The sequence below is a fragment of the Labrus mixtus genome, chromosome 12 (assembly GCF_963584025.1).
Source record: "Labrus mixtus chromosome 12, fLabMix1.1, whole genome shotgun sequence".
Taxonomy (NCBI): domain Eukaryota; kingdom Metazoa; phylum Chordata; class Actinopteri; order Labriformes; family Labridae; genus Labrus; species Labrus mixtus.
Window position 1 is genome coordinate 25522645 of NC_083623.1, and position 25468 is coordinate 25548112.

At 43.8% G+C, this 25468-nt stretch overlaps 1 protein-coding gene across 2 annotated transcripts in view; it reads left to right on the top strand.

The window, feature by feature from the left end:
- fynb (FYN proto-oncogene, Src family tyrosine kinase b) overlaps nucleotides 1–24332 on the top strand; it is a 79969-nt gene extending 55637 nt beyond the window's left edge. The window contains exons 5-13 of one of the 2 annotated variants that reach the window (XM_061051344.1): nucleotides 1561–1659; nucleotides 5060–5163; nucleotides 5651–5800; nucleotides 10310–10474; nucleotides 14156–14335; nucleotides 17171–17247; nucleotides 17426–17579; nucleotides 18343–18474; nucleotides 20857–24332. In XM_061051344.1, coding sequence (XP_060907327.1) covers nucleotides 1561–1659; nucleotides 5060–5163; nucleotides 5651–5800; nucleotides 10310–10474; nucleotides 14156–14335; nucleotides 17171–17247; nucleotides 17426–17579; nucleotides 18343–18474; nucleotides 20857–21065 — 1270 coding nt within the window. In that variant the 3' untranslated portion in view covers nucleotides 21066–24332. Of the gene's footprint in view, nucleotides 1–1560; nucleotides 1660–5059; nucleotides 5164–5650; nucleotides 5801–10309; nucleotides 10475–10839; nucleotides 10996–14155; nucleotides 14336–17170; nucleotides 17248–17425; nucleotides 17580–18342; nucleotides 18475–20856 lie in introns of both variants that reach the window. The other variant, XM_061051345.1, reaches the window with a different exon arrangement.
- Nucleotides 24333–25468: the final 1136 nt, after the last annotated feature.

Consider the following 25468-nt stretch of genomic DNA (forward strand, 5'->3'; position numbering starts at 1 on the left):
TGGACCGCTTGGTGGAGGCGAGGCTTAAAAGAAGAACTCATGTTTGGACCCACAGAGACTTTCTAGGTCCCTTTTGCATCTGCTATTGGGGACTGTTGTACTTCTTGATTGCAGTGTGAGTAGAAAAGGATGGACACCCAGGTTGGACATTTCTCAGTTGAAATTGTTTATTCGGGCCGGCACAAAAAACCTGGCTCTTCTGTCGTTGTTTCTGCAAACTGCAAAACAACTTAAGATTGCCTACCACCACCGACTGTACAACAGTGCACCAGAACCGTGTGGCGGTTCTGAAATGTCTCATTCTGATGTTTATGGTGCAGAAACCGTCCAAGTACCTGAAATAATTGTGTCCAAACTAAAGTGAGTCCATCTTTTTGAAGTGTAAAGATATCAGGAAGGAGGAGGTAAAAATTCATTTCAAAGTGAGAATATGAAGGGTAGACGATGAGTGTCTGAGAGAACAGAGGTATGAAAGAGCTCACGGTGCAGCGAGGACGAACAGGCTGAAGAGATCAGGCTGTTAGTGAAGAAGAGATGCACAGAGGACAGGAGAGAATGACACTAATGGCTGTGTGGGCGTGCAGGCTGAGAGGACTTTAAGGAGCCTCTCCTCCTCTCTCTCTCTCTCCTCCTCTGACCTCTTTTTTCTTCTCCCACATTTATTAGACACAATCTTTGAAAAGCTACTAAACTTCAGTCACACATCAGCAGTGGAGTGTAGACATAGAAACCACAGAGCTGAGAAGAAAGGAAAAAGGAGTAACACTTTAATGAAATATGGTTTATGATGTTTAAAAGCAGGATGAAACGTGTGCCTCTGTCACTTTCAAATAAAGGCCAAATGATAAGAAATAAAGGCAAAAGAAACACAAAGTTTGTTATGGATATAAATTCATATTTTGTCACATTTCATGGTTGCGATTGTGTGTTCGCCGAGCCTCAGCTGATCCTTTATGTTTTCCACATGGACAATCCAGTGTTAAGAAATGAAGCCGATGCTGAAGTTTAAAATCCTGCAGTTCCTGGAGTGTCCACTAGAGGTTGGTGGCAGAAGCACAGGAAGCCACATATACACCCAATCAGAAAGCCTGTTTTTACAGCAGAAATGAACATGTTTACAGCCTGGTTTTAAAAATAAACAAATAGGTCTGATTAATTCATGTCTCGATCGGCACACACTGTACAGGGGGAGGGGGGTATTTTTTGAAAACTCATCATTTTGAGTTGATGAAGGATAAGAGTTATTCACAACAAGGCGAGTAGCTGACCTGATTGACAGACTGGATAGTCAAGAGGCATAAAACCCGCCTCAGCTCCAACTCCAGCGCCCCCTGCAGGAACAGATGGGCGATGTCACTCAGGCTTCATCCATTCATATTTAGTCTATTTTCAAACTGAAGCTGTTCTTTAAAGTGTTTCAGTGTCACTGAGCAGGTCAGCTCATATGAAACAAAGTGTACTAATGAGTCTCTCTCTCGTTCTTTTGTCTCCATCCTCTCTCTCTCTCTCTCTCTCTCTCTCTCTCTCTCTCTCTCTCTCTCTCTCTCTCTCTCTCCACAGTGAAGGGGACTGGTGGGACGCTCGCTCGCTCACCTCCGGTGGCAGCGGCTACATTCCCAGTAATTACGTGGCTCCGGTGGATTCCATCCAGGCTGAGGAGTAAGTCCTTGTGTTTCTGTGTGTGTGTGTGTTTCTGTGTGTGTGTGTGTGTGTGTGTGTGTGTGTGTGTGTCAGAGAGTGTTTAGTGTGTGAGTACGCTGGTTCAGGACTTTGATCCAGAGCTCACTCTGAAGCAGAGAGATTAGGGAACGCCGGGCCGCAAACTGACAGCAGCACATGTGCAAACTTTTAAAGGAAAGAGGAAGAAAAAGTCGCCGTCATCCCTCAGTTTGTACTTTCTCTCCAGTGCAGATGATTTAACAGATAAAACGTTTGTGTGTGACACTTTAAAGGAATGGATTCAGTATTTAAAATGCCATCCAGACGCTGGGTGAGAGGTGGGGTTTAGCAGAGAGCACATTCTTTGTTATTGTTTTGATAGAGAGCCCCCTGTTGGTGAAATCTACATACTGTGTGTTTAACTACCTCCAACACTCCTCCACTAACCTGCACCCAGCATGCCCCCGCCCTGCACCCAGCACCCAGCATGCCCCCATCAGTCAGGATCATGTTTCTGAATAAAGATTTATAAAGTTCACTGTGAGGTAGAATCTCATCACGAGCCGTGGAGCATGCTGGGATTAGAAACACAGCGGAGGTTTGGGTGCAGGGTGAACGAAACACACACTTTGGTGTCACATGTCCTTAGTGTAGCTTCAGACAGATTGATAAAAATGCAGAGTTCTGGTCTCTAAAGGGTTCAAAATCACCTCAATCAGGACCTTTCTTCACTTTCATGATCGTTTATAAAATCCTAAAGCCCTCAAACAAGACCTTTCTTATAAGCTTCATTTTATTCTTTTAATTGTAGACAATAACTGTTTGTCTGAACTTGAAACAAACAAGTTCAAACCATACATTTTATGAGGTTTTGAGTCTTTCCCACTTTTCTCTTGAGATTAGCTGTAGAAGAGTTTGTAGAGATGGCTGCTCTCTCGTTTTTATGTGACAACTGTTTTGAGTGGGTGGTCCAAAAAGTCTAAATTAAAGGTCTAAATTAGTCAGAATGAAGTAGGAGTAGGAACATGTAACATGTACAGTCATGTTTTGTTGCCATTAGAGGAAGACAAGGTAGATGGGGAACACAAACAAAACAACTTAAAGTTAGCAGTATGTAACTGTGACACCTAGTGTTTAAAACAGGTACTGCAGTCTAAATTCTAAACATTGTAGAGAGCTGTCTCCCCCCGCCCCCTCCTCTCTAGAGTCGATGCTCACGCAGGTTGCCATGTGGTGAACACTGAAGCTTCAGTGTTTATCCAGCTCTGCATGGGTCTGTAAACCTTTCTGTGTTCTAACCTCTCTCCATTTTTCAAAAACATCTCCAATATTGATCCTAGTTTGATCACGTTTCTGCTCGTGGAGCTTATTAGAAACATGCAGAGGCTTTTTAGGTCGAGTACAATCACTTCTATCTGAACCACTTCTCTTGAACACTTCCATCACTGCAACACCTGTTGACCTGATAACTGCTCTCATATCTGGTAAACCGAGGGGCGTCCAAACAAATAACAATCATCCAGGACCAGAATCTAAACTTAGAAGGAGGACATACTGGCTGCTCTAATTCATAACAAATGTTATCTCAAGACTAACAGACTGATCAGTCTAATATTAACATTAACAGCTGCAATGATGATGAAACAGGAAGGACTGAGTCTGTTAATTATAGAGGTTGAAGTTGAGCAACTCTCAGATGCACTTCAACGTTTCTAATAATGATAATAGATATAAGGCTGATACTTCAGTAGAGACGGTCTGGAGACATTACGCAGGGCAAGGATGTGCTTTTTTTTACCACGTTGCTCTTGCTTGCTCCATTCAGTAAAGGAAAAAAAACCCTGAAACGGTACCCCTCCCCTCCAAATGCATCATTTTTATGTTGACAAATCTGAGCTCCATCAGCATGAGAGCTCATCTCCATGAAGAGTGAAGGTGCAAACCACTTTTCTCCACATTCAGACCAAAACCCAGAGCAAACTGCACGGAGCAGAACAACTATGGATGTGTTTGTGTATCATGAAGAGTGTCTGCTTTGTGAATTAGACTTTAAGATGGAGCAGAAAGCCGGAGCAAATGATGAGCATCTTTGCAGCTATAAGGGTTTTAATTCATCCTTAGTGAATCAGGCCCTCAGTGTAAAGCTGCACTAGCAGTCCCTAGTGGCTGCAATGCTTCTCACATCTGGCATTTTAAAGGATTAAAAACAAACAGTGTCCTGAAATGTTGCTCTTCTCCAAGCCTGCATCATGCGGTTAAAAAGGTTTTTTTTCTCAGCATGCCACTGATAAAAATGACAAACGAATCTGCTCAGTGAAGGTCACAGCAGCCTGCCAAATACATGATATCATCTTTTGTAAGTACATGCATTTCTTGGCCAGTGGACATTTTGACTTTCTTATCACTAATGGAAAAAGATGTGAGGTCAATATGAAGACTGAACCTCCAACATCGACATCCAGAGTCTGACTCCTGGCCAACGTGAGACATAACAACCAGAAAAACAATCTGCTAATAACAAAAACAAAACAAGTCTGAAGAGTTGTCCCAGATTGAACCAGAGATTCTCAAACTGTTAGTATGTTATGTCAGCCTGGCTGTTGATGTGTTGTGGGAACCTTAGATGCACATCTGGACTCATATTACTATATGATCAGACATTAATGAAACATGCTATGTTGAAGTGCTGGCTTCTCTGACAACAATGCAGCAGTCAGTATGTCCTCCTTCTAACTTTAGATTCTGGTCCTGAATGCTCTGGATTTGTTTGGACCAGAGAAGGTAGACGGTTTTAAGGCGCCCCCACACGGCCGTTTTGGACGCCCCTCGGTTTGTCAGATATAAGAGCAGTTATCAGGTCAACAGGTGTTGCAGTGATGGAAGCGGTCAAGAGAAGTGGTTCAGATAGAAGTGATTGTACCCGACCTAAAAAGTCTCTGCATGTTTCTAATAAGCTCCACGAGCAGAAACGTGCTCAAACTAGGATCAATATTGGAGATGCTTTTGAAAAATGGAGAGAGGTTAGAACACAGAAAGGTTTACAGACCCATGCAGAGCTGGATAAACACTGAAGCTTCAGTGTCCACCACATGGTGACCTGTGTGAGCATCGACTCTAGAGAGGAGGGGGGGGCGGGGAAGACAGCTCTCTCTGATGTTTAGAATCTGGACTGCTGTACCCATTTTAAACACTAGGTGTCAGACTTACATATCACTCCTTTAAGTTCTTTCACACCGTTCTGTCTTCAAATGGACTTTCAGTGACGGGCCCTGTGTCATTGAGCATCAGCAACACTCCTGATCTGCAAAGTACAATAATCTTGTCTTGTGCATGACTAACACACTGGAGTCAAAGTAAGAAAGGCGTTCTAAATGTGTCGTTTCCCCCCTTGTGGTTGCAGCTGGTACTTTGGTAAACTGGGCCGTAAGGACGCTGAGAGACAGCTGCTGTCCACGGGAAACCCTCGAGGGACCTATCTGATCCGGGAGAGTGAAACCACTAAAGGTAAAACCACACACAGGTTTAGTTAATTTGGGGAACTTGTCTGAGCTCAGATAGTAAGTATATCACCTACAGAGGAATTACCTTAAAGACCAACCTTTGAGATTTCCAGTGTTCGGTACTTGAAGGAGGATTCATTTGTTTTAAAACATGGAGCCTTGAGAGTCTTTTGGATCTAAATTATCAATAGGTACAAATGTTTATGGTATCTCTGCAAAAAAAATATCTTCATGGTGTAACCAAGGAACCTGTAACATGATGATGATGACAATATTTAGGCTGGTTTTGATGCTGATTAGAAGGACGATAGACGATCCTCTCTAGATCCTGGCTTGTGTTGTTCTTACTCTCTGTTGTTCATCACTTTGTAAAAAAGTTTCTAAAAATGTCTTAAAGCTCAGATGAATTATAGAGCTGTAGAGTTCCTGTTGAGTTTAGCACTTGAAGATCTTGTTTGGTGACTGAAACCCGGGCCTGTCTGTTCTCTTAGGTGCCTTCTCCTTGTCCATACGGGACTGGGACGATGTGAAAGGTGACCACGTCAAGCATTATAAGATCCGCAAGCTGGACAGCGGCGGCTACTACATCACCACCAGGGCTCAGTTTGACACGCTGCAGCAGCTGGTTCAGCACTACTCAGGTACAAACACAGAGCTCAGCTTAATTGATGTGTGTTTGATTAGATTTGAAAATAGAAGTTAATGCAATACCACCATTTGTTTTTCTTTGTGAAGGTTGCCTAATTAAAGGATGTTTACAAAGAATGTCAACGTGTATATAATGGATTAAAGGATGATTTTTTTGGGAGGTATATTCAGGTTAATTTGAGGATACATGGAGACAGACACACAGAGGAAGATGGACAAAGATGGACAGAAAAGACCAGACTTAAAGCTGCCTTTAGAAAGCTTTAAACATGAACTGTCTTTGACGGACTACATTACCCAGAAAGGAGTTCTCACCTTGTCTGAGACGTGTTTTCTTTATGTTTGATTGACATGAAGGTATTGACCAGTGCAGCTTTACACACACCGCACTGAAAGAATCTGTGTTTGTGTGTTTTGCATATGAAGCAATTAGCCTCAGAGCCACCGAAAACATCTGCATTCAAAACAAAGGGATGTTTCCAGAGAGGGATTTGTTATGATGCAGTCGTTCACATTTTGCACAAGCTCAAACAGCATCGTCAAAGCCCTCCCTCCCTCCTCTCCCCGTCTGGTGTCCGTTTCCTCAGATTGATCCAGAATGCATTAAGCGGACACAGTTACTCTGTAATTGCATCTGATCTGCAGCGCACGTTTACACATTAAGGAGGAATCAAAGGTGCCACTTATCATGAGGCACGAGGAGAAGAGAGGTGGAAAGCTCAGTGTATGTCAGCTAATGTTACACATCTGCTGCCTAACATACACTTACAGGTATTTATTTATATACACGTCCATTTTTAGCTCATTGATGGAGAAACATGATGTCGTATCTGAAGAGGAAACCGAGTTAGAGCGTCAAATCATCCACATGTCCAGGAGTTTGTTTTCTGTTGTCACACTGTTATAAGAGGAGAGGGGGCGGTTACTGTCCTTAGTTTTGCTCATACACTCTGACTTTGTCTCCATCTTTCTCTTCAGTTTGTCTTCATTGTTTGTCATGTCACAGAGTAACAGTGATATATACACCACTCTGTGTCCTACTAATCCATAAACGTGTTATTTTTATCACTCCCTCCCTCTGCTGGAGAAAAAGGATATGTCTCCTGTCATGCTCCACTTGTCACATTGACTCATCGACTGTTGCCCTGAAATCAACAGCATGGATTTTTCTGTATGTGTTTGTGTCCTCACGGCACAATAACCGCTCCTCTCCACATTTGATCAGCGCTCCAGATGACGTGTGGAGCCGACGACGCGTCTTTGTTAACAAACCATGACTCTTTTCAGGGCTTCTGCTGCTTTCTTTGCTTTCCTCTATTTTTCACGTCTTTGACGAGCTCCGGAGCGTATCTGGCTTCATATAATGACACTTTTCTTCACATTAATGTGAAAGGATGAAAGAGGAAGCTCAATACCAACCACCTTCAAAGTAAAACATGTGACATTTGATAGAACAAATAACTCGTTCCTTCTGTTTCAAAACATTTTAAAGACAAGAAAGCAACCTTGATTTGTTCAAACTTGAATAAAGCAAAGGTTTGCTGTTATAGAAACACTGAGTTGAAGGTCCAATCTGTAAGATCTGTAATGAATGAAATGATAAAGGTACCTTACTATCTGATCAGACATTAATGAAACATGCTATGTTGAAGTGCTGGCTTCTCTGACAACAATGCAGCAGTCAGTATGTCCTCCTTCTAACTTTAGATTCTGGTCCTGAATGCTCTGGATTTGTTTGAAACAGAGACGGTAGGCGGTTTAAAGTCACCCCCACACGGCCGTTTTGGACGCCCCTCGGTTTGTCAGATATAAGAGCAGTTATCAGGTCAACAGGTGTTGCAGTGATGGAAGAGGGCAAGAGAAGTGGTTCAGATAGAAGTGATTGTACCCGACCTAAAAAGCCTCTGCATGTTTCTAATAAGCTCCACGAGCAGAAACGTGATCAAACTAGGATCAATATTGGAGATGCTTTTGAAAAATGGAGAGAGGTTAGAACACAGAAAGGTTTACAGACCCATGCAGAGCTGGATAAACACTGAAGCTTCAGAGTCCACCACATGGTGACCTGCGTGAGCAACGACTCCATAGAGGAGGGGGTGGGGGGAGAGACAGCTCTCTGCAATGTTTAGAATTTGGACTGCAGTACCTGTTTTAAACACTAGGTGTCAGAGTTATATATTGCTCCTTTAAAGGAACATTGTAACCTTTCATCAACCAGAACAACATTATCATACTCTAAATTAAAAGCAGGTTTGTGCCGAAACAGGAAATACAGTCGCCTGAGTTTAATAAAGTACAACCATTCAAAATAAAAGCATAACAAAAAAAATTTAAAACGTGAAATATTATTTGAAACGTGCAAATTGAATGCATGCATGATTGAAAACAGCCCTGAAAGGAACCCTGAGTAAATGTAAAACAAAATGTACTGAACTCTGATCAAAGCAGAACATTCATCAGTTGAAGCTGCCGTGCCTTTCTAGGAAACCTCCACTGTTTTGATGCATGTTGTGTGGAGACCGTCCACATATCGACAGGTTTTATGACGGCCAGCAGAGTGAACATGGAGCTGCATCGATTCATGAGTGCAGCAGGTGAGGCAGCAGGCGGGCGGCACAGATGGGCTTTGATGGTCACAGTGCAGGTAGAACAGTCTCACGGGTCAGACGCAGGCCGTTATCTCATCTTTACTGCCCCCGTGCAAACAACCCCAGTCTTATCACTGGCAGCGAGCGAGGAGGGGGGTCACTGTCCTGGGAGTATTAAGGGGGGGGGGGGGGGTGTTACTAGACATCAACATGGAAGTACCAACGGAAACTCTGCCCAAATCCACTGCCCGAATCAATGAAGAGCAAACATGAGCGCTTCCTCCAGAGTAAAAGCGAGAGATGTTTGATGACACAGATGACAGGAGGTCACCGGTTAAAGAGAAAACAGCCAATCGAGAGGATCGAAGAGGAAGCAGCTGGAGGACCACTCTGCTGCCTAAACAAGGCTGTTAATGCTTCTCATGGTGCAGGAAGTCCCCGAGCTCCATCTTTATGTTTGACCACAACAGTTCATGTACATTACCCCGAGGAGTGACCGCCTGAAAGGTATCACTTTACATAAATTACGAGTCATTATCGTTAAAAGGCGAGTTATAGATGCAATTAGTCAAAACGAGCCGTGTTGACCTTAAATGGCCGACGACGAGTTGTTTTTCTTCGACCTGCACTGCAGATTTTGTAGCAACGTGAGACACTTTACTGTCATTCAGAAAGATGGAGCCACACTTTAAATCCTTCAAGATCAAATTGCAGGGGAGTGTCCAGACTTTATTGACTGGGGGGCGCCCAACTGGGGCCCCTACTTATGAAGGGGTGGCCAGTTAGTTATTTGAACGTAAGACAGTGTGCATATGTTGCTATGCACCTATGTCATGAAATAGATGTGAAAAGTATTTATTTACTATTTAAAATAGGAACAAAAAATAGATACTAAAAGCGCCCTAACCCTAACCCTAACCCTTTGCGAAAAAAGCCCATATAGTCGTTTTACTCAAGTCCAACCTCTGACGAGAATAGCCAATCACAGTTTAGAACTTTTAGGGTGGCACCTGGAGTGGCCAATCAGATTTCATTAAAATATGAATACTTTAATATATGATACTTAAATGTTAGTAGTCAAAGTAGAAATTAAAAGTGGAGAGAGAGCGTATAATCTACAGTATGCATCAGACCAGTCCTCCCTGTGTACTGTTTCCCACAATGCAAAGCGCCAGGTCAGAGCTCAAAATAACGGGACAGTAACGTCCTCTGTAAGTGGAGGCTACGCTGTAGCAGCGTTTGATGTCAGCTGGGCTGTTGTTAACTTCCTGTAAAATAACCACCGACTGTCAGACATACTACAAACTACTGTCAAACACAGTATGCAGTGTCCTCAGTGTCCCTGCTGCCCACTGCAGCTGGTTGATCAGTACACATGAATGGAAACACTTTTCATTTAATTGGAGTAAACATTAATAGAAGACGTCAGTCCCACAGTTTCTGCCCTTTCACACAAAAGCCAGCCAGGGATTCAAACTAAAACCATGTATGCTCTAAAACAAAAGAAAGCTGGTCCTTCTGCAAAAACAAAGAATGATTCAAACATTTTAAAAGGACTTGAAGTCCCCCCCCTTCAATGGTTCAGCCCGTTAGAGCTCGTCACCCTCAATATCTCCTCTATGAGAACTCTGGGTGGCGTTTTAATTTGTGTTCAGATGTGTCGGAGTTTGCAGCACTCTGGTTGATTTGATGATCAGTGTGAATCATAGAGAGCACATTAGACTGATTGCTGCTGCATCACCTGACCTGGAAAGGATTTTCAGCTTTTATAATAACTCTGCTCTTTGTTGTCTTTGTCTCCAGAGTTGACTTGTTGCTTTGAGTCTTCCACTTGTCTGCAGAGAGCTCCGCTAACTCTTTTCGAATCTCTCCCTTTGCTTTCACCTGTGCATCGCTGTGCCGCGCCCTGTGCAGACCGAGCCGCCGGGCTTTGCTGTCGCTTGGTGGTTCCCTGCCACAAAGGGATGCCCCGCCTCGCCGACCTGTCCGTCAAAACCAAAGACGTGTGGGAGATCCCGCGGGAGTCTCTGCAGCTCATCAAGCGCCTTGGGAACGGGCAGTTTGGGGAGGTCTGGATGGGTATGGATCCAGACACCTGTGGTAGAGGAGGCTACATGGAGGTGACCACGCTGAGCCAGCAGAGACACCGGACTTACAGTCATGAGCAATTAATCCGGCCGGGTGGGGGGGGGGAGGGATCAAATGAGAAAATAGGGCAGGAAATTCTGATAATCTCCGTGCCAGAGAAATAATTCTGTCTTCTGACCCCCTCCCTCCAAAAATCAACATGTGTTAAACATCCAGCGTGTCAGGAGACTCTGCTCGCTCAGTGTCAAGATGGCTGCCTCCATGTGACCTCAATGCATGTTCCTCTCGCCGATAATCAACCCTGTGTGCCTATTCCTCCCCCTCCCCCCTCCCCATCCCCCCTCCTCCTCCTGTAGAGAGTGCGGATGGTTTGTGCTTTAATTTAACGGGCGTGTGTGTGAACTACATCCCCGACACTGTGGGCTTGAGTCATGATGCCTGGGAGATCAGCAGAGACGCACTTGTGATGGAAGTAAAGTTGGGGACGGGATGTTTTGCTGATGTGTTTTACGGTAAGAGAACCCCCCCCCCCCCCCCCCCCCAAAAAAAATACATTTTTGATGCTCAACATGGCCACCCTCGTGTGCTATTCAAAGATTTAAAAAAAATCAGTTTTATCCTTCAAACATTACTCCAGGATTTTAGGGTTTTTGGGATCCATGAAACTAAAATAAAACATAAAGGGTAAAGATTAAAGTGATTATTTTAACTTAAACGCACTCAATACATAAACCAGAACAAACAATAAGATCAAACTGGTTTGGTTTTATTGCCTAAGGCAGTGGTTCTCAACGTGTCTGACCTTAGAACCCATCTCCTTCATGAAAAATTCAAAATGTAAATTTCTGATATTTTTCAACCAATCAGAATCATTTAATGAAAAATTATACAGTTTGAATCTAAGCCGATTCAAAACATGTGACAGAACAAAGACACGGAACAAAACAAACATGTTAAAACTAGGGCCCGACCGATATGGGACTTCTGGGGCAGATATCGATATTAGGAAGAGAAAAACCCGATACCGATTTATCGGTTGATATCTTGATCTGTAGAGAAAGATATCAATTTAGATATATACATACTTATTTTATGTTGATCAATCAAATGCAGTTATCAAACTCTTGAGGAAAATATATTAAATGAGATGGTCACTCGACTGGAAAGTATCTGTGCGTGTAAGTGCATCACCACTTGATAATGCTTCTTGTAATCCATATAGCGCCCTCTGCTGGTGACAGAGAACTGCTAGTGGAACACAAAGAAACTCAAATTAAATGCTATTTGACTGGTGAATAAATCTAGTAAAATCAGCGCTGTGATAAAATTAGCCGACACCAGTAGTCACTCGATATCGGCCGATATTATCGGCTGGCCGATTTATCGGTCGGGCTTTACTTTAGAAGGCTCTTCATAGACTTTTTGATACAAGTCCTATGAACACCTTCACGACTCACTGAAAACGTCTCCAAGACCCACTTTTGGGCCCCCGACCCACCAGTTTAGTACCACTGCTCTAAGAAACATCAAAATCAAAACCTGCCAAAGTTACTCTGAGTTTACGTTGAATAAAGATCAGCCAACCGTTTGAGTTAAGCTACAAGCAAACTGTTATCTGGCCCGTTAGCATCTGAAATGTTCTGAATCATTACATCATGACACTTTTTACAGGGACGACGTCGTTCAAAGAGTTATGTTGTTTATTCTTCATTAGCATCGACACATGGCTGCAGCTACTCTTCCTGAGGTCTGCAACATAATCAAACAGAATACAAACAAATATTCAGAACAAAAATAAAATAAAGTGAATCACACATAAAAGTTCATCCTGACCCTGACACACACACACTCACAACCCAAAGCCACTCCTACAATATGAACCTAAATAATCCTAAGTATGCCTTCAACTAGACAACAATAAACAAAGCTGAACAAATAAAGCACAGTTATTTAAAAGGTAAGTAACACCATAAAGGCTGTCTCGTGCTGCGGGTAGGAGATGCTGGACAAGCAGTTTTGACAACACAGTAGCCGGAGTAAGATTGGCCTGACGTGTCGAGTCTGCTAGTACACGACCAAAAACCTGTTTGGGGTAATTTATTTATTATTTAATTATTATTTGAAAAGGGACAGTGTACATTAATCAACATTCAGACGGATGTTAATGCACCCGAATTGGCCGAAAAGCAAATTTTCATCTGCAGTCCCTTTGCCAGATGTTCTTTGACATCAAAGAATTAAATGTAACCCATTAACATGTGTTCATTAGTAAAGACACAACAACAACAACAACAACAACAACAACAACAAATAAATACATGTCATGTGGTATAAGATCCATTACCTGGAAGACAATAGTTCAGGGGACTAACTGATGGAAAGCCAACCCAAGGCTGTGGTTCAGAGTCAGACCTATGAATTAAAGTCCTTCTCAAACCATCATGAGTACCTGGATCATTGTTAACAAAATGTTTTTTATATTATATTTACAAGTATCCCAGGTTTATTTCCCCCCCTAAAATACAGTAATGTATAACAATCCCTGTGTGTTTAAAGTCTTATTATCCACCCAGTGTTACAAAATAAATAAGAACAACCTTAAAAACATCCGTCCTCTTCCATCTACCAAAAGTTTCTGTTTTTATTTTATTTTTTAATGATCACACATCCTTATTTCTGCATCGGCCATGTTGGACTAAGTGCCAAACACAAAGCGTGTGTGTGCGTATGCGTGGGCGTGTGTGTGTGTGTGTGTGTGTGTGTGTGTGTGTGTGTGTGTGTGTGTGTGTGTGTGTGTGTGTGTGTGTGTGTGTGCGTGTGTGCGTGTGCGTGCGCGTGCACGTGCGTGTGCGTGTGTGTGGTTCTCACATCCCAGCTGGACACACACTTAGGAGAGGGATTTCCCCCTCCAGATGACACCCATCCTCTGGGATCCCGTTACCTCAGGCCTCAGCGGGTGACCGTCATCTGCTCGCTCCCCGACACAGCTGCATCACTAAAGACGCTGAGCGGACTCTGATTTATGAGCTTACCCTTCAACATTAAACCTCCAGACCCAGAAAACATAATGTACAACAAATGTTAGCTGACGTTAGCTCTGTCTGCCCTTTGGCTCCCCACTAATACTCCTGCATCCAGTCCTGTCACAGAACGAGATGAACGGAGTCCGTCTTTATCGGCGTGATTACAGCGATCCATATCGTTTTATGCGTGCTCTGACGCGGTAGCTGGAGGTGGTTTCACGTCGTCCGTGTGGCAGTTAATGGCATGAATCCAGTGAGGAGCTTACATGCTTGCTTTTTGTTAATCATCCTACAAAGGATTATCTGCTCCTGTGTTGGAGCATTGTGGCTCTCAAAGCTCAGCAGGATCCCTCTCCTGGATTTTAAAAAGCCATTTCAAATCGAGGGTCCACTCTAAATCTTGTACCCATTTAATTATCCTCCGGCGTACCTCAGAGCATGAGAATCACGGTCGAGCTTATTCTCATCGTCTCCTGATCTCATTCTGTGCTGCATGTTTACCCTGGTGTGTTTTCAAAGTGACACTTTTACCCTGTTTTCTGACTGGGAGCTGCCGATCATCTCCTCCGGTCAGACAGCAGAGTTTTCATTTGAATATGAACCGGTCTTCCTGCCTGTACTGATGTCAGCGTGTGTGTGTGTGTGTCAGGAACGTGGAACGGCACCACTAAGGTGGCGGTGAAGACTCTGAAGCCTGGCACCATGTCCCCCGAGTCCTTCCTGGAGGAGGCTCAGATCATGAAGAAACTCCGCCATGACAAGCTGGTGCAGCTCTACGCCGTGGTGTCTGAGGAGCCCATTTACATTGTCACAGAGTACATGGGCAAAGGTAACACAAACATCTTCATATATAGATATATATATATATAGATATATATATATATACAGATATATATATATATATAATCGCTAACTTAAGCCCACCATCACACATTAACTCCTGACACTCCAGTCCTGAAGTATTTCAAACATGTTCCTCCAATGTTGAGAAAAGTCCATCCTCTCCGTCTTCTCCCTGCTCCACTTTTCAGAAAATGTGTGTTCAAACAGGCCGTTTGGAGATTTTCCCTTCATGACATCACAAAGGGCAGTAGCCCCTCCCCCAGGTGGGTGACACTCCCACAGCTAGGTGTTTGTTCTGCCCTCTGAGTCTGCCTTCTCACCGTAAACAATAGGACACAGAGAGAGAAAGCCAGAGACACCCAAGCCCTTCCAGAGAGGGGGCGTGGTCAGACACAGCTCATTTACATATTTAAAGGTACAGACACAGAAACAGTCTGTTCTGAACAGGGCTGAAATAGAGGGGTTTATAGACATGATCAAATACAGGATCAGAGTGGATTTAGAACAAGAAACTTCACACATATGTTTTGAGGAGCTCTGAGATTTATTTAAACTGGTTGAAGAGGAGGAGACTATATGTGACCTTTATGCTGCTTTCACACATGCACTCTTAATTTTTAGAAAATGTTTAGATGGACTCTGAAATCTTCCTGAGTTTATTATAATCAAAAATGAGGAGGAGGGGTCTCAGGAGGCAGGACATGATGCATTTATATCCTGTGATATATTTTCAGTAGTGCAGATGTGAAAACAGCTTGTTTGTACAGGTCTATGGACAATATCTAAATCAGCCTGCCTTCGTCTCACCTTGTGTATAGATCAAGTTGTGCTGAGCTTTCTGTAACTATTTAAATGAACCAATAAGATCCATAGCTTTGAGAGCAGAACACAAACTCTTAAAGTAGAAAACCTATAATCTGCATTACCCTGCTCATGTGAAACAACAACCAGTCTGCTCTCCCTCAGTGTGGCACAGTGCGTGATATGTGCACAGATGGCACAGATAATGCACCATACCTGATATTAACCATGAGGGAATTAAACTGGGACACAGAATGAAACCTGCTGTGAGAGACGCAGAGCAGTGGTCACACACTGGAACAGAAGAGACGAGAGGAGAGGAGAGAAAACAGGTCTCATGAGGGAGAGAAGCCAAAAGAACAATCAGAGAGTGAGTCATGTAACAGCACAGGCAGAAACTAATGAAACAACAGGAGTTCATAAAGTCTTTAATGATGTCAGTTCACCACTCTCACTGACTGTTTCCCTCACATGAAGTCTCTGCAGCTCCAGCACTTAGTAACATTTCAGTCAGCACCACTTACTCAAGACATAGTTCTTTATTTGTTATTATTTATATTTGGGTCCTGCAGAGAGAGCAGCAAAGAGTAGGCAGGCTAGAGCAGCTGTGTTGTTGTCAGAGCTGTGTTTACATGGACGGGACGGCCGGCTCCTCCCCTTGTGTATAAAAACTGTTTTAGTCAAGAACTAGAGAGAAGAAGAAGAACATACTCACTGATTATTTGGATGTCACGTTAGCGTTTTTAGATCACAGTCATTCTGTGTCAATTTACATGAAATGTGAAGCTAAGAGCTAACTAAAGAGCGCTAACATTAGCATGCTAACACAACAGTGCAGGAACAGACAATTGCAGCTCGAGCAAAGGACAATTTTGTCTGCCGCTTGCGCTTGACTCCTTCGTGCGAACACAAGGGGAGGGGGGTTGGAGGTGTGTCTCTGGAGGAGAGCGGAGGCTTCAGTATGGAGGAGGTGTGGTCAAACTGCAGTTTGTTGTTTGTTTTTGGTTTCATGCTGCTGGATCAAAAAGTCACACATTTCTTTAATTACCTTATTTTATTTATTTATTTATTGGGAAGAGAGAGAGAGATAGAGTGGGGATTGAAATGCAGGAAAGGAGAAACAGGTCGGATTCAAACCTGGGCCGACTACATCCACATAGCATAGGATGAGGATGAGAGAGGAGGGAAACAAAGAAGGGGAGGGAAGGAGCATAAACACTTAAATGTTTAATACAATCGGGGCAAAATGAATGTTACAAAAGGATTTCTTTACTGAAACGTTATGGAAAAGATGAAAGAAAGGACTTTGTATTCACTGCACTTCACTCAAACTGTTCGAGGCGTTCCAAAGGCAGCGTGCAGGAATTACTTTTCAAATCAGCCCTCTTTCATCAAATGGGATTTTTCCTCTGTTTTAACATTTGCATAGTACCTGTGCTCTTCATATGCTGCTGTGTGTTTGAACACTTGGCATGAGCATGCCTGCAGATTTTCTTGATGTTTTTAATCATCTCACAAGCGGGGTTTGTTTTATATTCCATTCATCATAAGAGTAACTGTTGTGGTGTCCTGTGGGAAGCCTTCAGTGTTTGAGGCTTTTAACACGATCCATGAAAAGAGTGGAACTCAGAAAGCCACAACAATGAGCAGTGAGTCACCACACAACACAAGAATGGAAACCTTGATGTTCATCGCTGTGTCTGCTACACGTCGGTCAGCCCGTCATGTCGGGGGGAGAGGAATGTGTTTTTAAAGAGGCGTTGTGATGATTGTATTTAATGTGATCATCAAGTCCTCCAGGCCTTTAGTTATCCTCAAACCATCATTGTTAGTGATTATAAAAGTAGAATGGAACATGCACATTACAAACCTCATGTCTCACAAACACTCAGTCACACATTGTTGTTGTTATTTCTGTGTTCCTGCACGAGGCGGAGAGGAGAGTGCAGCGGTGATTCACTGAGTGTCTGTTTGTGTTCACGGCCTGACGTCACACTGTTTGTGTTTGTGTGTGCTGCAGGAAGCCTGCTGGACTTCTTGAAGGACGGAGAAGGACGAGGGTTGAAGCTGCCGAACCTGGTCGACATGGCTGCACAGGTACACCTTCATCAGAAAGATATGAGCATGTGTGCAGAAGTTCTCTTGAAATGTACTTCAGTTAAAAAAAAGCTCTGGTCTCCTTAAGAACAACAGATAAGTCATATTTTGCACAAAATCCCTGTTGATGTTTGCGTGTGAGTGTTGCTGCAGCTAAAGCGACCGCTCTGCCCTCCAGGTTGCAGCGGGCATGGCCTACATCGAGAGGATGAACTACATCCACAGAGACCTCCGCTCAGCCAACATCCTGGTGGGAGACAACCTGGTGTGTAAGATCGCTGACTTCGGCCTGGCCAGGCTGATCGAGGACAACGAGTACACGGCTCGGCAAGGTGGGGCTTCACATGATGTTATACAGTATATATGTTCATACTTAATGCTCCCTCACACACTCTGCATGACTGCATCATGTCATGGAGGGAAACTCTCTCAGAGGGCTGCGAGAATGTGCAACACGCCCACAAGAAAATGAGTTAGCTTTGACCTCCAGATGTTTGCTAAACGTGAGCACAAAGTGAAGCTGCACAGAGGCACAGAGTTCAGGAGGAATGTTGAACGCAAACTTATTTTGAACCCTCCGTGTTTGTTGCCTGCTTATCTGTCTGCATTAGCTGTTTTTCTTTAAAGAGAGGAGGATTTTTTTTTTCACTGACGTGTCCGTCCTTTTATCATCACTCAGTCCACACAGACGCTGTGGGAGCTCGTTCAAAGGAGGGCGAACTGTTTGTCAGTCAGCTGATTGAAGAAATCTGCAGACTTGTGAGGATTTTCTTAAGGAGAGGGATTAGGGCCACATGTGAAACATTTATTTTAAAGTCTAACATTTAAGCCGGAGCTTTTTATTTGGTGTCAGTAGCTAGATTTAAAACTTTAAACTCCACTATATTCTTTAAAGTGGGCCTGAGCCTTCATCTACTGTCTTCATATCAGACAAAGTACTAAACAATCTCTGGATATTGATGAAGCTACTCTGTTGTCGTCAGGCTCCAGAACAAATCCAGCAGGTGGTCTTTGAGTTTTGAGCTGTGTTTTGTCAGAAGGCTTCACTCGCTGTGCGCTCCATTAAACGCTCATGTCACCTCTGCTCTCCTCAAGGTGCAAAGTTCCCCATCAAGTGGACGGCCCCGGAGGCCGCGCTGTACGGGAAGTTCACCATCAAGTCGGACGTGTGGTCGTTTGGCATCCTGCTGACGGAGCTGGTCACCAAGGGTCGGGTGCCTTACCCAGGTGAGGAAGCAGAAAGGGTTAAAGTGACAGCTGAGACACCGTTCACCTTGAGCCTGCTCGGGAGAAAGTCGATAAAGTGGCCTGATAAGAAAGAGAAGAAAAAAAACCTCTCCTGCATGTCTCCAAAGCACACACACAGCTCTCTCCATGACAACAGGCGGCCCCTCCCTCCCGCTGTCTGTGGGACTAAAAGGTTCTTAAACGCTTGAGTAACCTTCTCTCCTTGCCAGAATGTGAGATAACCCTTAATTAGCAGCCCTCGCCTCGTGGGACAGCTTGAGTTTCAGACAGAAAGTGGAAGAGAAAGCGTGGCGGGGGCACAGGGTGCACTCAGAGTGTGCAGCTCCACGCGGGGAGGGGGGAACACATGTTTGTCCAGATGGAGCTGGTGGGCTGGCCGGGCTTCAGGGAGAAGGTGAGGGAGGTTAGCACACAGGCAGCTCAGGGAGAAGTGTTATGCTAACAGATGTGTGCTAGCAGCTCTCTGAGGACAGATCTGTGTCCCCGACATCGGTCAGTAGGAGACGTATTTTTACTTTAAGTTAAATTAGTGTTTCAAATAATGATTTTTAAAACATTTATTTAGCAATTCAGTTTGGACTCAGTTTAGATTTTGGGTGTTTAAAGGTGCCTTTGAGAAATCAGCTCTGATTTCTCAAAGGCACCCTGAGGAGCTGCACATATGATGTATACTACGTGTCGGCATTAATGGATGTAGAGTTTAAACCACAGCTCAGTGTCTGCTGCACTTCTGACCTCAGACCTACGTTCACATCACTATTATTAAACTGTTATAAAAGCTGTATGTCTGGATGATTTGGTCGTTAAGGGCGCACTCACACTAGGCAATCCGCACCGTGTCTAAGCACGCTTCACCCCTAAGGTCCAGTTTGTTTGGCTAGTGTGAGTGCTCAGATCCGTGCTCAAGCACATTACGGGACAACTTTGCCGAGTTTGAATGCGCCCTAAATGACAGCAGTCCTCCTCACTTGGTTGTTACACAAGCACCTCACAGCGGGTGATGGGGGCAGGGCGTGTCATGAGGCAAGACGTGACGTAAAAAGAACGATGCAGAAGTGGAGGACGCAGCAACAGAGTCCTCTAGAACAGTGGTTCTCAAACTATGGTACGCGTACCACCGGTGGTACGTGGGCTCCCTGTGGTGGTACGCAAAGAAATCTCAATTTTTTTATTTTGGTCATACTCTTATCTTATCTGTCTTGTATCTATTGGGTTGTATTAATATCAAATGTGTTTTCCCCTCTAAATTAATCTAGTTTTTGCAACAAACAACTTTAATCTGCTCAATTTATGCACAGACATAAACAACAGGAGTATGCCTCGCGTTTTGAAAAGTTCCACTCGATATTCCGTTATAGTTCAGTACTGAAACAACAGCAAGCAGTTGTAGACCTACATTAACAGATATTCTGTTATTTATTAGAGTTCAGCACACTATCGGCAGCAAGCAGCTGTACATTTATATTTTTAAAACGGAGCCAGAAGAAGCTTCAGTTTTGATGCATGTACGGACAGCGGACCTTATCGCTCCCCCTCCCTCTATCTCTCTCTCTCTGAAGCTCTGAAGCTGATGTGATTCTGCTCTCTTTTGATGTCTTAACACTCCGTAGGAGTCGAGAGGGATTTTTTTTAAAAAGGCAGTTTTGCTATGTTGAACGCAGAGACTTATAATACAGCGGCTCTGTTTGCACCGAGCCTGCAGAGCGCACGCCTGCACTCTCACGCGCGCTCTCTCTCTCCCCCGCTCCCTTTCTAATGTGTGTAGAAATAGGCCTACAGTGTATTTTAACGTCTACCATAATGGTGGTACTTGGAGAGCCAAATATTTTCAGAGGTAGTACGCAGTCTAAAAAGTTTGAGAACCACTGTGCTAGACTATGCTATAAAAATAATATTTGTCTTTCTATCAATGCTACATGTATTTCAACAGAATCACAATCTGAACTAAAGAGTGGAGAAGAACATCCTGGAGAACAGGAAACATGAAGCAGCAGTTTAAATACATGCACTGAGAACATAGGGGTTGCGTGCAGACAGTCTATGCACTGTGCAGCAGTCACATCTATACGTCACTACCCCCTCCCATTGGCTCACGATTCATTCTCATGGCAGGATAAAGTCAGAGTGAAAGAATGTGACTGTTTGCATTCACACATGTAGCAAACCTCGAAAACTTCAGGAGTTTTGTGCAAGTGTGAACAAGGCTGTAGGGATCTTTTTTTAACCCTGTGTGTGTGTTTGTGTGTGTGTGTGTGTGTGTGTGTGTGTGTGTGTGTGTGTGTGTGTGTGTGTGTGTGTGTGTGTGTGTGTGTGTGTGTGTGTGTGTGTGTGTGTGTGTGTGTGTGTGTGTTTCATCTTCAGGCATGAACAACCGCGAGGTCCTGGAGCAGGTGGAGCGGGGCTACAGGATGCCGTGTCCACAGGACTGCCCCATCTCTCTGCACGAGCTGATGCTGCAGTGCTGGAAGAAGGACGCAGAGGAGCGGCCCACCTTCGAGTACCTGCAGGCCTTCTTGGAGGACTACTTCACAGCCACCGAGCCTCAGTACCAGCCCGGGGACAACCTCTAAACCCCCCCCCCCTCCTCCTCCTCCTCCTCCTCCTCTACCCTCTCTCTCCTCCTGCTCCGTGTAGGCCTGCAGGCTGGGACTGGACTGGCTGAATCAGCGCTGTTACACAAACTCTGGAGCCCTCCCAGCCTGGACTTCTTTTAAGGATCTGTACAGCTTTCTGAGCTCCAACACCAACCCCCCCTACAACACAACCCTCAGTCTACGACACGCCCCCCCAGTGTCTGAACTCTGCAAATGCAATGATTAGGGAAGAGGCGGGATGGAGGATTAGCGGAGTGAACTGGGGCTGTGATCATGCAATGAAATCCTTGTATTCAGTGTAAATAAGAAAAAAGCTTGTTTTACTTTATTTGTTGCTTCTGTTTCAGATTTTATTTTCTCCTGCACAAAATAATGATGATGATGATGATGATGAAGAGGGCAAAGGAAGTGAAGCATCAGGCACGGCACAGTGAATCTGTGTGTGTATTATACTGTAGCTCCTGTTTTCCTTCACACACATTCTTTTGGAAGTTTTTTTCTCAATTTTCGTTAATATGTTAAAAAAAAAAAAATGTCACCCACATTTTATTGCTTCGTTCTTGAGCTCTCAGTTTGTGGCGCTCTCAAGATTCACTCAGCGACATGTTGATCTCTGACCTGCTGCTCAGGATGATGTGACGATGTTGTCCTGATGTGTTTCAGGCTGCAGGATGAATGAAGGTGATGATTCTGATCAATCGTTTTCATTTCACTGCTTTCTAATTGGTCATCGACTGAAAGATGATGGAAAGTAGAAATCTCGATATTTTTGGTGGCCCAGTGGTTAGTGTGCGCGCCCCTTGTACAGAGGCTTAAGTCCTCGAGAGCGGGCGGCCCGGGTTCAAGGCTGCCTGTTGCTCCTTTACTGCTTCCCCACTCTCTCTCTATCCAGTTTCTGACTCTATCCACTCTCCTGTCTCTAAAATAATCTGGATATTTGAATCTGTTTTGTGCTACTGTCTGATAGTGGACATGATTAAAGTGTTACATGGTTGTAGCTCTGAACTAAGGCAGAAGCATACGTACGTAGCCTGAATTGCAATAATTAACTACGCGACGAAACTACCCAGACCGCAAGCCCGCTGCTAATTGGTCGACATTTTCCTGTCCTGGTGTGCTCCACATGTACAACATCGAGATACCGAGTCTGAAAATGACGAGAAGATAAAGAAATGTTCTTTGTATCATGAACCATGAACCTCTCTAGGATGTCTGCTCTCCTCTTCTTTACAATAATCTGCTGCTTGATATTTATCAGCTCCAACTCCAACATCATTCGTTACATTTCAGTCGCCATGGTTTCCTGTACACAAACGAGCAGAAAATGTGTTGCAGAGTTATGCAGACAAACCAACCCACAAGTACGTAGTGCTTACGACTGAACGAAACTACGGAGTAGTTAAGACTCAACGCTGGAAGTATAAAACCGGGCTGAAAGTCTGTAGTTTGGGTCCAATCATGGAAATAGTGGGCCGAGCGAAGCCTGGCCTGGCTGACTGGTCATCAAACTGAGGACTGGTCGACCTTAGTGTGACATTTAAGTTCACACAGACGTGATCTCTGGAAGAGGTGTGCACATTTAACACTCTGGAGCGTCTTTAGATAAGTGGTGTTTGGTTTCCACTGATCTTAAAGCCTGAATATTCATGGGTGGTGGTTGACCAACAACTAGAAAGACACATGAGCAGACATTTACATCACCTTTGGTCTAAACCACGATATCCCAACCATGTGGTCCAGACCCAAAATGAGGTCACATGGAGTTCAAATGGGGTCCCCTGAAATGTGTAATTATTAGTCAAAGTAAAAAATATCGGAGTGCTGATAACCTAGCTGTTATGACGTGCGACGTACGTGTATAAATTCTATATTCCCCATCACAGCGGCCGTGGGTTCAAGTCCGACCTCTGCCCTTTGCTGCAGGTCATCCCCCCGCTCTCTCCACCCAACAAGTCCTGTCCATCTTCAGCTGTCCTATCAATAAAGGCAAAAATAACTCAAAAAGTATTGGAGCATTCTGCCTTAATTAAGCTACAAGACGTTAGCTCATGCTAAAAACATCTTGCAGTATGTTGGTCTGTCTCTCATCCATGTGTCATGCGTCCAGCGTACAAGCTCACCTGGCTGTTCACATCGAACACAGAGACATCCCGGCCTTTCTGCCCTGGCCACAATAATATACCTGCAGTAAATAAATGTGGGGATAAATCAGGATTTAAATTTGAATCGTTTTAGTAAAAAGCTTGATGTGTTTTGGATGCCTGGTTCTTCAGAGTTTTGTGAAGTCAAAGTGGGGTCACAAACTAAAAAAGACTGAACCAGTGTTCTCAACATTCATGGTGACTAAATATGATCTGATGTCTCCGAGGAGTTTCACTATCGTTGTCTTTTCAGTCGATGATCATGACAGAAACATTGGTGAAATAATGATTTGTTGGATTTCCTACTTTTTAAACCATCTGCAGCTCGGGAACCAGGAACAGGCTCGCCTGTTAATGACAGCATCATCAGAGGAAAATGGCCGCCTCTTAATATGGTTGAATGAAGGAGGCTTCCTCAGACATGCATGATGCAGCTGTCGCCCATCACCTTCATTTACTTCTGCTCTTTCCTCCAGAGCTTCCTCAGAGTGTCAGAGCGTGTAAGGATTTTCAACATATCCCTCCTCGCTTGTTGTTTTCAGAAAGTCTGGGTAGAAATGTTTTTCTATTTATACAGCCAGTGTGGTTTTTTTTTTCTGTGAGTTGGACGTAAGAAGGATTGAGAAGAGAATCATTTTTTAGAAGAGAATATGTTCGTCTTCTTTGAGACGACAGACGGCGTCCTGTACGTCGTCCACTCGAGCCTGCAGAGCGCAGACATGCAGCTGCATCTGGACCGCCCCCCCTCCTGAGTTCCTGCTTTTTATGTTTCACTGACGAGGTTTATTCTTTCAGTATTTGAGTCTTTGCTTTTGACAGAGTATGTTTTATTTAACCCTTTTAAGTGATCCTTAAGAGTCAATGTTCAGAGGAGCTTCACGTCGCAGAAACATTTGAATTTTATTCATGAACCCAGCAACGATCAGGTGGTTTCACATCCGATTGGAAACTCCTTATTTTCAGTTGTACAGCTTTACGGTTCCAAGTGTCGCTAACTTTCCTCCTTTGTATCTTTTCATTTCCTTTTTTTTAACATAACTTGTTTTGTTATTTCTGTGATTTGGAGTTTCAGAAAAGAACAATAAAAACATTTTACACTCTTTCCAAGACAATCCCATTTGTGTTAGGGATTGACAGAAGCATCAGGTTTACATTTCAATCAGGAGAGACTAAATTAAGAGTGAATGATTATTCATTATGATCCTCTTTTTTGACCACTTTAAATAAGTCTCAGAGCTCCCAAAACATGTGTGTGAAGTTTCTTGTTCTAAATCCACTCTGATCCTGTATTTGATCATGTCTATAAACTCCTCTATTTCTGCTCAGAACAGGCTGTTTCTGTGTCTGTACCTTTAAATATGTAAATGAGCTGTGTCTGACCACGCCCCCTCTCTGGAAGGACTTGGGTGTCTCTGGCTTTCTCGCTCCATGTCCTATTGTTTACAGTGAGAAGGCAGACTCAGAGAGCAGAACAAACACCTAGCTGTGGGAGTGTCACCCACCTGGGGGAGGGGTTACTGCCCTTTGTGATGTCATGAAGGGAAAATCTCCAAACGGCCTGTTTGAGCACACATTTTATGAAAAGTGGAGCAGGAAAAAGACGGAGAGGATGAACTTTTCTCATTGTTGAGGGGTTTGTAGACAGACTAGAGACACATATTAGAGTTAGAGAAACATGGTGAAGTGTATATTGTGTAATATGTGACCTGTTAACAGTTTAGGAAAAGATAAACATGCAATGTCTTTGGCGTTTAAACTAGATCTTAATGATTAGAAGGGTAGTGAGACAGACAGCAGGATAGGATACCCCCCTGATGGATCATCATCGATTGGGACACACTGTACAGAGGGGTGTGTTTTATTTATTATAACTTATTAATTTTGATTTCATGAAAGAGTTATTCAAAATAAGGCGTGAGGCTGACATGATTGACAGGTGGGCACGTTGTAGCTGTTTGTCAAGAGGCTTAAAACCTGCCTCAGCTCCAGCTCTCAGCCTGTCGTTGACTGAAAGTTAGGCTGCGACAACGGGTGCGTTCGAATTGTCCCTCCTCTCTCCTTTCACTATTCACTTTACCTTAACCCCGGAAGCATTTAAGTGGCGGCCACGATAAGAGCCGTTTGAATTCTCTAAAAGTTAAGGAAAGGTGGGTCAATGCTATTATTATACAATAATAGTGAGTAATATACTTCTGATGGACTCTTTACTCAGCAGCCTCTACCATCAGTGTGTGAATG